Genomic DNA, 13,365 nt, shown 5'->3' with positions numbered 1-13,365 from the left:
GGTTCCCCTTTCCCCACAAACTTCAGTGACGTACTTGAGAAACCAGAAGCCGTGCTGGGCGGAGAGCTCCGCGGCAGCATGCACAGAGGCACCGGGATTTCAGGCTTCCAAATGACAGGGGACAAAGCTGAGGATACTGTTTCCACATGTAACACCCCTGCCTGCCGGGCCGCTGTTTCAGACGTCTGGGCCTAAGCCACTATGCTAGCGGCACGCAGCCCGCAGCCCCCCTCACGACCCCTTCCCTCACTGCCGCCCGCTGGCGCGACGCCACAAGCCTCCACCTCCCGCCTCTGCCACGAGCGCCCCCTGTCACACCGCCCCGGAACTGGGTCAGGAGCCCGAAGTGGACCGAGGGGGCGGGGCCGCGCCTCCGAAGGGCGAAGGGGGCGGGCGGGCTCCTCCCGCGTCGCGGCGTGGTGACGCAGGGTGTCTGCGCGTGACGTCGCGGCGGCTTTCGTCCTGCTCCCGGTCTCGCCCTCGCCGCCCCTCGGCCCGTTCTGGCCTGTGCCCGCCACCCGCTGCCGCCATGGCGAACGTGGCCGACACGAAGCTGTACGACATTCTGGGGGTGCCACCCGGGGCCTCCGACAATGAGCTCAAGAAGGTGCGGGGAGGGGCGGTGGCCGGCTCCTGGGGAAACCGGGCGGCAGCGCGGTGGGGGAGGGGGCGGACTCGCGCCGGGCAGGGCCCCGCTGGGGTGCTGAGACGGGGAGGGCGAGCGGTTCCTGTGCCGGCAGGAGGCAAGGAGAAGGGAGTCGAGGGAGTGCCCCGGCCGCGGGGAGCGTGGCCTGAAGGTGGCGGCTGCTCGCCTGGCCTGGCGGCTGAGGCCTGCGGCGGGGGAGGGTGCGGTGCTGGGGAAAGGCGCCCAGTGCCGCTCCAGCCCGCTGAAGTAGGCCGCGCCATGGAGCCGCCGGGGCTTGATTTGCGTGCGGGTGCCGATGGAACGGGATAGGCCGTGGACAGGGCCCCGGGGGAAGAGGGCCGGCCGGTAGGAAGAGGAAACAGCAGGACCCGGCAGCGCTCCCCGTGTCCCTAGCCGCCGGGTCCCGCGTCGGCTCCGGGCGCCGCCGGGACTCTTCATCTCGCCCCCGCAGCGCCGCGTCCATCTCGCGTGGCAAAGCGGTGTTCACAGCTGGCGAAAGCCTTGGGTGTAAAAATCCTCTTGAATGCCCGGTAGGTTCTGACTGCAGCCATTGTCTGCTCCACGTGTAGGCCTCAGTAAGGTTTCGTTTTACTGATGTGTTCGAGCCCTCCCAGGCCGAAAGCGACACGGTAACGTAAACAAAGAAGCAAAGTGAAAACTTGGAGACAAGTCGTCAGTATAGCAGTTCACTACGTTCATTTCATTCCGTAGTGTAGAAACTACTGTATTTTTAACAATTACGATTTATTTATTTTTCTGAAAGGACTTGATGACTATTTACACGTGAGGGAGGATAATTAACTAGCAGTTTCCTGGTAGTGACCTTCTTCCGCTGATGGGTGGTTCTGGTATTAACAACTGTGCGCTACCCATCATGCATGTGGTAGCCTCATTTGTGCAGGGATCGGCAATTGTAGTGTTGAAATAGTGTTAGAGCTGGAAGGCGTGCGGTGTGAAGATAGTGCTGCATACTGAACACAGCCAAGTAGAAAGCTTTTCTTTTTTCCTGACTGAATTATCTGGTGGATAATCATGTCCTTTAAGAACGAAAAACTGACAGCAGTTTTACACTTGGCTAACTTGTGCTGCTTAATATTAATTCCTATAGATCATGGAATGTAAAGGAATGCCAGTGTGTACCTTATTTATGTATGATTAAATAAATAGTGGTGACTGACTTTTGAACCGTGAGAGGTCTTAAGAATTGCTTACATTGGAATACTGTTACCAACAAAGACATGAGTGCTCTCTTTTTGACACTAATTTTTTCCTGATTAGATAATACTATGTAGGTTTTTTGTTTGTCTTGCTTTGACTCTTTAAAATTTGAGGACAGTAATATTTTTAATTACAGAAAGTGTAGGTTTGTGGAAGATTATACTTTGTTGCTGATGATAATTTGACCTAGAAAACTCATGATTTTTGTTGTTTATTCTTACTATGGTTTAGAGTATTTGGCTTGTAATATACATGCTCTATTTCGCTTTCAGTTGTTGCTCATCTAACTTTTATTTCTGGATGACATGCAGAAGTACTGAGTGTTTCAAATTAAATAGTAAAGAGAAGTAGCTGTGCAGATACAAAAAGCAATCTTAGTTGTTCCAGTACCAAATGGAAAGTTGTGATGCCTGGAAGACTCCATGTGTGAAGTTCTCTTAATGTAGTTACAAAGAGCTAGTTTAGATGCTTGGTTGTTCAGAAATGCAGCTTTGGAAAAATCCACTCTAAGAATCAGTGTTTTGGTTGTTTGCAGTTGCATCACTGTAGCTTTTTTTTTACCCAAAAAAAGTAATGTGAAAAACTTGAAATACCTTGTAATTTATTCATGCCTGTCCCCTGATTGTTACAGAGGGGTGTTGAGGTGGTGTGGGGAAGAGTTGAGGTCTTTAGTGTCAAAATCTCATCTCTCTGTCCTGTTAATCGTTTTGAGCCTCTTAAGTATAAAGTACTGCTGTAGGAAAAGGTGATGGTATTGAGAGTCAAAGTACTGGTCAAAAAAGGCATTCTGAAAAATCTCTTCTGGAGATATGGCTGTACTTACTACTTCTACTCTTGTGGAGCAATGAAGTTAAATAAAAGCAATGATCTGTACATTTCTGCACATGCAACTCTCACAGCTGGTTGAGAGATGAAATCTTCCATTATTGGTAGGAAGAATGATGTTGTTTTTGTGAGAACTGACTGATAGGGTTGAGTGAGAAGCTGAGGCAGCCATTTTATTGGTAATGCCTTGCTGTGGTTGAGATGAAAGACAAATGGGTTGAAACTTAAGTTGTTAAATTGTAGGTTTTGAGTGGGTTCTTTAGAGTAAGTAATTTTAATGAAAGTTCAGTGTAGTTCTTCTTGTAAGTTAAAAAAAAACAAAACAGTTCTGGCTATCACATTGTCTTACCATTTGTCTTTAAATCCAAGTATAGTTGGTTTAGGCATGCATCAATGTCAAACTTTTTTATATACCATTTCAGTGCAGGAGTGATTTCAAAACACTCATTTTCTCACTTTGCTTTATTAGGATTGTCTTCCTGGAGGCAGTACTGGAGTTTCTCAGGAAAGAACTGATTAATCAGAGTTGAAATTAACTTTGTACCTCTTTCAACTAGGCATACAGAAAGCTGGCCAAGGAGTACCATCCCGATAAGAATCCAAATGCAGGAGACAAAGTAAGACTTCTCTTTTTTTTTTTTTTAATAATTCTGTAGTTTGCTACTACATTAGTATTTAAGGCCCCACATACAAGTGTTGGTGAATTGCTATTACTAGTTACTCAAAAAAAGCTGAGAGGGGACCATGTACTGTTTGTTACTTTCCACTCTCAAAATCTACCAGCATGCCTCATGGAAAAAAATGCAGCAGTTGGCTAAGTTGAATTGGTTGATAAGGTAACACTGAGGGGAAAAACTGCTTCTCTTCTTCTGCCAAGATGATGTCAGCTGGCATTGGCATCTACATAGGTATTTGAAAACCAGAGAGACTCGGTTTTTCCCGTGTGGAATAATCTAAGTGTGGTGGTTCTGGAAACTGCAGCATCAACCAGAATTACTGATGTGGGAAGGTGGAATTAGATTTGTTATGCTTGTTTACAAAAAAATGAATTAAGTTGACTCAGCTGATTAACGGAACTGATTCTCTAGTGGTTGCTTAGAGGTGAGCAGAGATGACGATGAAAAGATTAATTTGTTTTGAAGACAAACACATTAATAAGCATTTTAATAAGTTTCTTAATTGATAGTGTATTTTAAGTGCCTGACTTGGCCAGTAGTGTGTGAGTAAGGGATTTTTGCCTGTTAGCTGCTGCAGTGTTGCACATGTGGGGGCTTTCTTTGGATTCTTCTTTTGTAAGAAAACTATTTTATGTTAGTCACAGTAATAAACAAAATCCAAGTTATGCAATATAATGTCGTGTTTTATGGTAAAAGGTAACACAACTAAGCCCAAGTATGACTGTAGGGTCTTCAGTATTGGAATGAAAACTTTCTATTGTGTATCTTCTTAACTGGGTGTCCGTACTGGGTGAGAAACGGTACTAAAATGTTTCCTTGAAGTTCTAAATTATCATGTATTATTTTGACTCTGTTCTTCTTTCAGTTCAAAGAAATAAGCTTTGCCTATGAAGTATTGTCAAATCCAGAGAAACGTGAGTTATATGATAGATATGGAGAACAGGGTCTTCGAGAAGGTAGTGGTGGAAGCAGTGGAATGGACGATATTTTCTCCCATATCTTTGGTGGTGGATTGTTCAATTTCATGGGTGGTCAAAGTAGAAGTCGTAATGGTAGAAGAAGAGGAGAAGATATGATGCATCCACTCAAGTGAGTGTCTTGATACTGCAATTTGTACTTTCAACCTTTCCTGATGAGTGCTTGACTCTGATAATTGATGTTTGTGATACACTTCTCAGTTGAGAGATCCTGCAGTCTCCACCTACTTTTCAGAGCTGGGTGTCATGTGAAGCCCAGAAGGCAGTCATCTTGAGTTATTTTTCATGATTGCTTAATCTTACAGACTAACTAATGCTTTGCTTTGCCCAGTTATTAGCCTGTATATATTATTTTCCTTGGGTTTGCTCCTTAATTATGTTATAATCTAAAGAATATTCAACAAGTATTACACGGTAACTGGATTCTTAGAGAAGCAGACGTACTAAGCTTCTGGAGAGACAAGTTGATATGCATTAATAGAATAATACTGGCTGGAACTGAAGTTGCATGATTGATTGAAAGGTGTGTGTGGTGGGTTTGCTGCTGTTGTTTTAAAACCATGATTGAATATCACATCTAGTGTGTGTGTTGTAGGTTTCTGCTTGCAGTCATGCCTGGCCTTTTGCCTGCTGAGCAGGTCCTTTCTAAGTTCTTAAGTTAAGCTGTAGCTTTCTGTGGTTAGTGAACCATGCTTAGTAAAGTCTGTTTGCTTTTATATGCTTGCTTGCTAATACTGCACACAATGCTATGAATTGGCTTTGGGTTTGCTGTTGTTTTTGAACGCTGATGCCAGGCAACCTTTTCTCCATGCATTGAGTTGAAATTTCTATCCACTAACAAACCCTTGTAGGAGAAAAACTAAATATGTTCATAGATGTTAATTTCTGTCACTATGTCAAGGATCAGAATTGGGCTGGCCATTACGTGAGACACGAGTGTTCTCTATTAACCCTTCTTCCCTCCCAAAGAGAAAAGAGAGGGAATAAGAGAAATTTAGAAACTGGAAAAGAAAATTAAACTGTTTTAATGAAAAGAACAATAAAATAAAATGTACAAAACCAATACTGAACCCAACCCCCCTGATGGCCATTAGTGACTGTCACCACTCATGCTGGGGGCAGGTACTGGGGAAGTCCCAGACTGGACTTTGTGTCAGACAGGAGCTGGATTTGGGAACGGGATTTAGGAACGCATGGATTGGAATTGAAGGTGGAACAGAGTTTTCATTGGATGCCAGCCATTAAAGTAAGAGGCTTGACTGTCACAATTTCTCAGTTTTCTGCTGAGCATCACATATTAAATGGAATACGTTGTTGGTCAGTTTAGGTCACCTGTCCTGTCAGTTCCCCCTGCAGGTGTGGCCTTTTACACTGTAAAGATTTAGCAGTGACCTCTGTCTGCCCACCAGTCCTTGGTACTAACTAAAACCACGGAGGCATTAACCCTGCTAGAAGCTGACACTGTTGTTCACTTCAGAAAATGCCTTTAATTAGAGACTGAGCTGAAAAGTAAAATCACTGAACAGAATTAATTCTTTTTGAACTCAAACCAGGACACATTTATGTGAAGGTTGTTGGGAGTTTAATAGTATATTCAAGAGGTATTCAAGTGTGCTTCAGTATTATTAGTTTTTTTTTAATTGAAATATCAGACCTACAGAGTTAAGTGGCCTTGGGGACATGCTAAACCTCTCCTCACCAAACTGTATTGTGTGGGAAGGCTAATTGATTAGTAAGTATTCTGTGTGTATTATGTATGCATGCTGTAAATATTGGCAGTACTGTCCAGAGAGGTCTGTTTCTCACCTGCCTGGTAGAACTAAAATAAAATCAACTGTCTATATAATAAAAGCTAAAATGCTAGATCAGCTTGTTTCCTGTTCATAAATACAAGCAATCATATCTGCTTTCTTCTGATTAAATGACAGCTTTTCTCTGAAAGTGTTTAGAATTACATATATATTCATACATAGTTTATAATGACTCCTTGTGAAAGCTGAAATGGTGCTTTCACATTAAAATCTTCTTTTAGTAGCAGATTGATTTATTTTTTTTTATGAAGATGTGGTGGATTTGTTCTAGGCAAATATTCTAATTACATGGGGAAAGTAAGTTGTTAAATGATAACCCAGGAGAAATGCTTTATTTTGTAGAGTCTCTTTAGAAGATCTGTATAATGGAAAGACAACTAAACTACAACTTAGCAAGAATGTCCTTTGTAGTGCATGCAATGGGTAAGTTTGTTTATGTTTTTGAGCTCTCTGGTTGCTTTGTTGGCATACAGTGTAATGAAGCATCTCCTATGTCAGATCATTATCAGTATTTGACTTACTGGAGCCTGCTCTCAGACTAGGAAATTGTTGAATGATACAGTTGATGGAACTGGAACTATTCAAGGGCTTTAGGGGGAAGCGGGGAGGAAGGAACGTAATTACAATTGGCAGTGCATTTAGCCATGTTAACCTATAGATGTCATGTGTTTTGGGGAAAAAGAGATTTCTTGCAACTGATGCTTTCTATTCTAGGCAGGGAGGAAAGGCTGGAGCTGTTCAGAAATGTAATGCTTGCCGGGGTAGAGGTGTACGTATCATGATCAGACAGCTGGCTCCTGGAATGGTTCAGCAGATGCAGTCTGTGTGCTCTGACTGTAATGGAGAAGGTATGTTACTAAATGCATCACTGGAGGAACTTGTCCAGGACAGCTTTGTTTCCTTCTAGTCAGTTGTGTCTCAATCTGATGTCAAAACAGGGAAATCATTTTACTTGGCGTGGCAGTGAGATTTGCAGTATTTAATACTGAAAAGCATCCTGAAATCTTGAACAGTAGGGCTTGATTGGTTTTAAAAAAACACTTAGATGGGACTATTACTTACTGTTATTATGCCATTTAAAGTAAAAACCAAGATACTGTTGGTCTAGGAGCTGTTGTCTTTTTGCAGTATCCTAACATCCAAGAACAGATTTAGGTTAAAAGTGGAAACCTAAAGTTGGATTTTGATTTCTTCATATTAAGACCATAACCTTTTGATGAAATGTCTGTGTTTGGCAGAAGAACATGATCTACATACACTTCATGTGATTTGTTTTTACATCTTTGGCAGTTTACATAGTAAGGTCGCTTTATGAATGATTTTACTCTTCACAGTACTTGGAATTCACAGAGAGTTGTATTTTGTGACTGTTGTGGTTTGAGCTTTAACTGGATTTTAAGAGCTCAGATGGTAGCAAACAGAGTTTCTCCCCACTCCCCCTTTGTTGTTCTCGATAAGGGAGAAAGGGTGGGGGGGTGGAAATGGGGGTTGGAAGTAGAAGTACATTTTATTAACAAAGTGCATATATAGCGGCAACAGGAAGGGTTTACAAGGGTGAGGAATAAGGATGAGTAGGAAAATACACAAAGCCAAATTTGGATGGCCTTATATCTCCCTCGATGTATGTGGATTTCAGTCCTTTAGGGAAGTGTGGATGCAGCAGGGAGAAGACTAGGCATGACCACATGCCGAACCAGGAGGCTGTTGGTCCTTTCAAACAGGCGCAGCAGAAGCCAAGAGGCAGATTGCCACCAAACCGCTTTATAGTCTTGCCAGGCAGGAAGGGGGAGTGGAACAGACCAACTTAGACCCGGGGGACCCCTCCTCCTGGGAGGGAGAAACCAAGTCTACCTGGATCAGGTTTCTTTTTGTCCCCTGGGGGAAGCAGGGCTCTCTCAACCCTTCCCCACCAGGAAGGGTGTAACCCAGCACAGTGACTAGTCCAAGTGTTTCATAAATCATGTTCTTTAAACATCTTGCTTTCCCAGTTTACGTACCAAGCCTACATATTTAGTAGTTTAAACTGCATCCTAATGTCAATGCTTTGTTCCACAGAAAGGTGGCTTAAGCTCGCAAGTTTAATGTCTTAAGCCGTGTGCATCTGCTTGTGGCATTTCGAGCAGTGTTGGAAATAAGAGCTGCTATTGTACAGTGTGCGTGCCCTAGCGCTGTGGTTATTCTGTACAAAGACAATAGCTTGGATAGCCATCCATTGGTTTGCTGGAAAAAGTAATTGCCTTGCTAGAGATGATGAATAACATGGAAAAACTATTAAATTTCAGAGCACAAAAGTGAAACCCCTTGTGTGTCAGAAAATGTCAGATCCTTTTTGTGGGAAAACCTATATATTGCTCTTGCATGAAACTGTAATTTGAGCAGCTATCTTCCCCCATTTTATATGCAGGACTCTAGTTCTACTGCCTGCTTTTACGTAGTTCTTTGTTATGGTAGTACTCTGCAAAATGTCACTGCCAATGAATAGAACTCAGCAATACTTTTTTGCTTGTTAACAGAAGTGGAGCTAAGCTTCCTAAATTTGTTGAAATAGTCTGAAATTTGTATTCTGACTCAAGGGAGAGGGGATGCTTCAGTTCGGTTGTAGTGTAATCCTTTCTCTTACAGCCGTCATCCTCTGGCATAACAAGCATAGGAAAATCAGGTGGTTTCTAAGAGTACTGAGTGGGTGGTAAGGATGCTGGAATTAAATTAAGACTTAAGTATTAGAAGCTGTAGACCAAGTCTTGTTTTGTCTTGCTCTAAAGCACTCTCACTTTTCAAAATCCTTGATAAGACAGCTTGGAAGTTTGTCTGTATCATTGTGTTCCTCCCTTTCCCTCTTCCAGCTAGGGTAAATTGAGCCTGGAATTCCTCTCACCAGGAATACATAAAGCAGCATATAAATTGCTAGTTTTATTGCATGTATGCTTCAACCTACTTAATTTTTTTCCCATAACTTGTTGAAATTGTGAGGAAATGAGAATTAAAAGTTTCTGTCTTTAGGTGAAGTAATTAATGAAAAAGACCGCTGTAAAAAATGCGAAGGGAAGAAGGTGATCAAAGAGGTGAAAATACTTGAAGTCCATGTAGACAAAGGCATGAAAAATGGGCAAAGAATTACATTCAGTGGAGAAGCAGATCAGGCTCCAGGTGTGGAACCAGGCGATATTGTCCTCTTACTCCAAGAAAAGGAGAATGAGGTAATGCTTTGAGTTTCTTTTTAAATGCCTTTTATCCTAGTCATTAATATTTAAGTTGTATAGATGGTTGTTCATTTTTAAGTAATTCATATAATTGCAGCTCTGGGAGAGATGGTGAATAGCTTTTAATATATTTATACCAAATAAAAGAGTCTTCACGGTGAGCCAGGAGAAACTTGCACATCTAGCCAGAGCACATGCAGGTTCTGGTGCTTCCTAATGCTAATAAAAGGTAGCTTTCTCAGGTAAGCTCAGGCTGACTTGGGTACAGTGGACACACATTGAAAAGCTCTTCAGGGTGTTAGGTTTAATTTGCTTTGCTTGTGCCACTAAGGAGATGTCAGGTGTTTGGTTTGTTGGTTTGGTGTGGTGGTTTGTTTTGTTTTTAATGTCTTGTGACATGGCAGGGAATTTCTATTGAAGTCCCCAGATGATGCTTTCTATCTTTGGTGCTGTGGTTGTAGGTATATATCATAGAATGTTGATGTTACTGCTTCATTTAACAAAACAAAGAAACATGATTGTGTTATACTAGTTATAGATTATGCTCCCAGCATTATGCAGTGTATGCATTGCATTTTTTAATTAAACATTGCAATTTATGTTTTTCTGTGCTCATAAAAAGTATTACAGTTTAGGGCCGAGTTGAGGTGACTGTTTCCTTTTTCAATGCTTTTGTTAGGCCAGGTGTTACTATGATGAAATAAGAATGTTTGTGTTATGCTCTGGAAAAAAAATGTTGAATGCAGTGGGTGGGGAGAGGGATTTCTGTTGCAACACGAATTGCACTTATATATTAAGGATAAACAGCATTGCTGCTCTCTAGGCTGTTTTATTGGATATGAACTTTGCACCATAGTGTGATTTGCCTCCTCTTAGATGACACTTCATCAGGCACAAAACTTTTCAAGCACGTTAACTTGATTCTGTTAATTCAAATAGCTTAACTTTGTGTGAAAGCTGTTGCTCTGATATTAAATAATAATTCTATATAATGAGCCTTGTGGAGATAGGATTATAGGACTAGAAAAGATACCTCCTGGTTTTGTTCTTTAGATGTTCCATCGTGATGGGAATGACTTGCATATGACGCACAAGATTGGTCTTGTTGAAGCACTGTGTGGGTTTCAGTTCACATTTAAGCACCTTGATGGACGTCAAATTGTGGTTAAATATCCTCCTGGAAAAGTAATTGAACCAGGTAAGCTTGATCTGAGAAGGATTTCTTTGACACTTATTCCCATTCTTCTTGTCCAGTTAACTGAACCTAGGCTAGCAAAAATGAAGTGAGTTGTGTAGTGAAAGATCTGTTCTGAAGTAGCACTCTCCGTCTTTATTCTCTTTGAATTACAGATTGTGTTCGTGTAGTCAGAGGTGAAGGAATGCCACAGTATCGCAATCCTTTTGAGAAGGGGGATCTTTACATTAGATTTAATGTGCAGTTTCCTGAAAATAACTGGATTAGCCCAGAAAAGCTTTCAGTAAGTAGTTTTTCAAGCATAAATGTGGTGGTGGTATGTATTTGACAGTGTGTGCGGTACCTCGTGTGTTTGCTTTTAGTGCTTAAATGTAGGTGCTAGCACAAGTGCTGGTTTAATGCTATTTATAAGCAACGTGTTACTTGACAATACCCATCAGGATGTGAATTTACAAAACCCATATTTAAGGGCTGTGCAGTTACTGGGCAGAGGAGGGCAGGAGGTAGAATCTTCCTGGTGCTACGTGATAAGTTTTCAGAGTGCAACTGTATTTACTGATTGCAATTTTGGTGGATGATATGCAGGGCTGTTAGTATTCTTGAAGCGTGTCTTCTAGTTGATAAATAGACTTCAGATACTTTTAAATGAGCATGTACATCAGGGTTTACATCAGCTCAGACTTGTAAACCAAAGTTCTGCTTTAAGGTCTTGAAGTTGTGGGAAGTTGCTCACTTCATTTAGCAGTTGTAGATGCAGTACTGAATACCCTTCTTTTTCTTGGGGCAGGAACTTGAAGATCTTCTGCCAGCTAGACCAGAATTTCCCAATGTAATTGGTGATGCAGAAGAGGTAGATCTTCAGGAATTTGATACCACTCGTGGTTCAGGTGGTGGCCAGAGACGTGAAGCTTATAATGATAGTTCTGATGAAGAAAGCAGCCATCATGGACCTGGGGTACAGTGTGCCCATCAGTAAACACTTGTCTAAAAAGTTGCACAAGGATTTTGTTTCAAATTTTGCCTGACTTGTTTTGAACAATCCAACTGGATTGTATAAGTAATCCAGATGAACCAATGGACATCTATTGCTGTATGTGTAACTTTTAAATTGGTCTATAGTATCTACAGAGTGTAATTTAAACTAACCACAAGCTTACATCTTCATTTTTGACTGTGTAGCAGAATAAAGCACTTGAAAGGAAGATGAGACTCCTTTTCACATGGGTTTTAAGTTTGTCCTCATACCTGTGCTTTATTTTTACCAGTTTTGTGTAGATTTTAAGTTCCATATTTTAAAATCAAATTCAACATTGTAAAGTTCGTGTACAATTTGTCCTGAGGCTTGGTATTTGGCTGCACCTGCATAAGCTGCTACAAGTAGAATAAAGAATTTCGTAGCCTGTATCTATCATCTAGATGCATGGTAAATGGGCTTTGCACATAATGGGTTTAAAGCTGACTGGGAACAATGGAAGAGGAAATTAGAAGTGGTTGTAAGTTTTTTCTACCATCTTGTGAACGGTTTCTGAAATTAAATAAAAGCAGTTGGTGTATAAGAGATCATTATTATTTTTTTGCCTTAACTCTCACTTTTCCAGTGGCTTAAACTATTCGGCGTACAAAGAAACTGTGTAGATGGTAGACGTTTTATAAACACAGGGAGGCTGAAGCTGCTTTAAGACTAAGGTTGTAGTTAACTAACAATTGTATCCCGCATGTAAAAGTCATCTCGAAATGAGAGATGACTAAATGGGCATGGGGAAGTCTACAGCCATGTCCCTTTTGTATGAAGAGACCACAGGGATATGTGAGTTCTGTTGGAAGATCAAAACTTTCGAATGGAGATGATTAAATTGCAGAATGGCACCTTTCTGTAAGCCCTTTAAATCCAATTCAAAGCCTAACTTCCCAGAGAAACGTTTCCAGTTTGTAAAGAGTTTAAGGTTAGTACTGTGCTTGACAAAATTTTTTTGATCTGGAAACATACTAAATGGAGATGATTTTGTTACTTTTCCAGTAGTTGGCACTTTAGCTATTAAGGCATTCGGTTTTCCCAGCTTCAGTTCTGGTCCTTTCTGTATGATTTGAATTGGTTAAAAATACCGTAACAAAATGAAAATGTGACCTTACATAACTATCAGGTACAGTTAGCTAAATGTTTTGCTACACCATCAAGGAACTGTGCATGAACTTGGGTTGGTAAGCTGCTTCTTTATAGTAAGGTTTCTTTCCCCTTTGAAGTGAAGTTGTTAAAAGATGCCTCTACTTTTCTTTACAAATCCAAAGTGTGATGTGTTTAATTATTGCTCAGATAGCTGTTGATACTCTACCAATGGGGTTGAAGGGACAAACTCCAAGGGTTTCCATGTGCTTGGGTAGGCATTGGCATTTAAGTGTTGCTGAACATCCTTGCTGTAGATTATAAAACTGAAGCAAGAATAAATACTGTTTGACGTGTATTCCACTATTGATGTCTTATGCTGTGGCATTCTCTAGTGAATCTTTATTTTCACTTATTAAAACAGCAGGTTGCTTTTGGTGAAGCCATGGTTACATACTGATCCTTTTTCCTGATCATTTCTCCAAGCAGTCATTGTAAACCTGTAATGCTTGAACAACTGAAACACCTGTATTCTCCTTTTAGGTAGCAGCTTTAGGATTTTTATGTCCTTGGAAAGTAGAGTATGTTCTCTGAACTTCTCTTTCAAATTGTTCTCTTTGGACAGAGGAAGGGATTCATGATAGCTATAGCATGCTGAAGCAGAGGTCAGGGGAGGTGGGGGAAAGTTAATCACTGCATACAGCATGAGTTGGTC

General features: G+C 41.3%; 1 protein-coding gene across 1 annotated transcript; it reads left to right on the top strand.

Annotated features, from left to right (window-relative positions):
• The first annotated feature begins 422 nt into the window (after positions 1 to 422).
• Positions 423 to 13,036, top strand: DNAJA2 (DnaJ heat shock protein family (Hsp40) member A2). Its single transcript, XM_054169964.1, has 9 exons — positions 423 to 607; positions 3,247 to 3,306; positions 4,232 to 4,455; positions 6,497 to 6,577; positions 6,869 to 7,002; positions 9,155 to 9,351; positions 10,408 to 10,552; positions 10,705 to 10,832; positions 11,337 to 13,036. Exons 1-9 carry the CDS (start codon positions 530 to 532, stop codon positions 11,523 to 11,525), a joined length of 1,236 nt encoding a protein of 411 aa, XP_054025939.1. The 5' UTR covers positions 423 to 529; the 3' UTR covers positions 11,526 to 13,036.
• Positions 13,037 to 13,365: the final 329 nt, after the last annotated feature.

The sequence above is a fragment of the Dryobates pubescens genome, chromosome 19 (assembly GCF_014839835.1).
Source record: "Dryobates pubescens isolate bDryPub1 chromosome 19, bDryPub1.pri, whole genome shotgun sequence".
NCBI lineage: Eukaryota > Metazoa > Chordata > Aves > Piciformes > Picidae > Dryobates > Dryobates pubescens.
The sequence above is the reverse complement of the archived record's forward strand: the minus strand, read 5'-3'. Positions and strand labels throughout refer to the sequence as shown.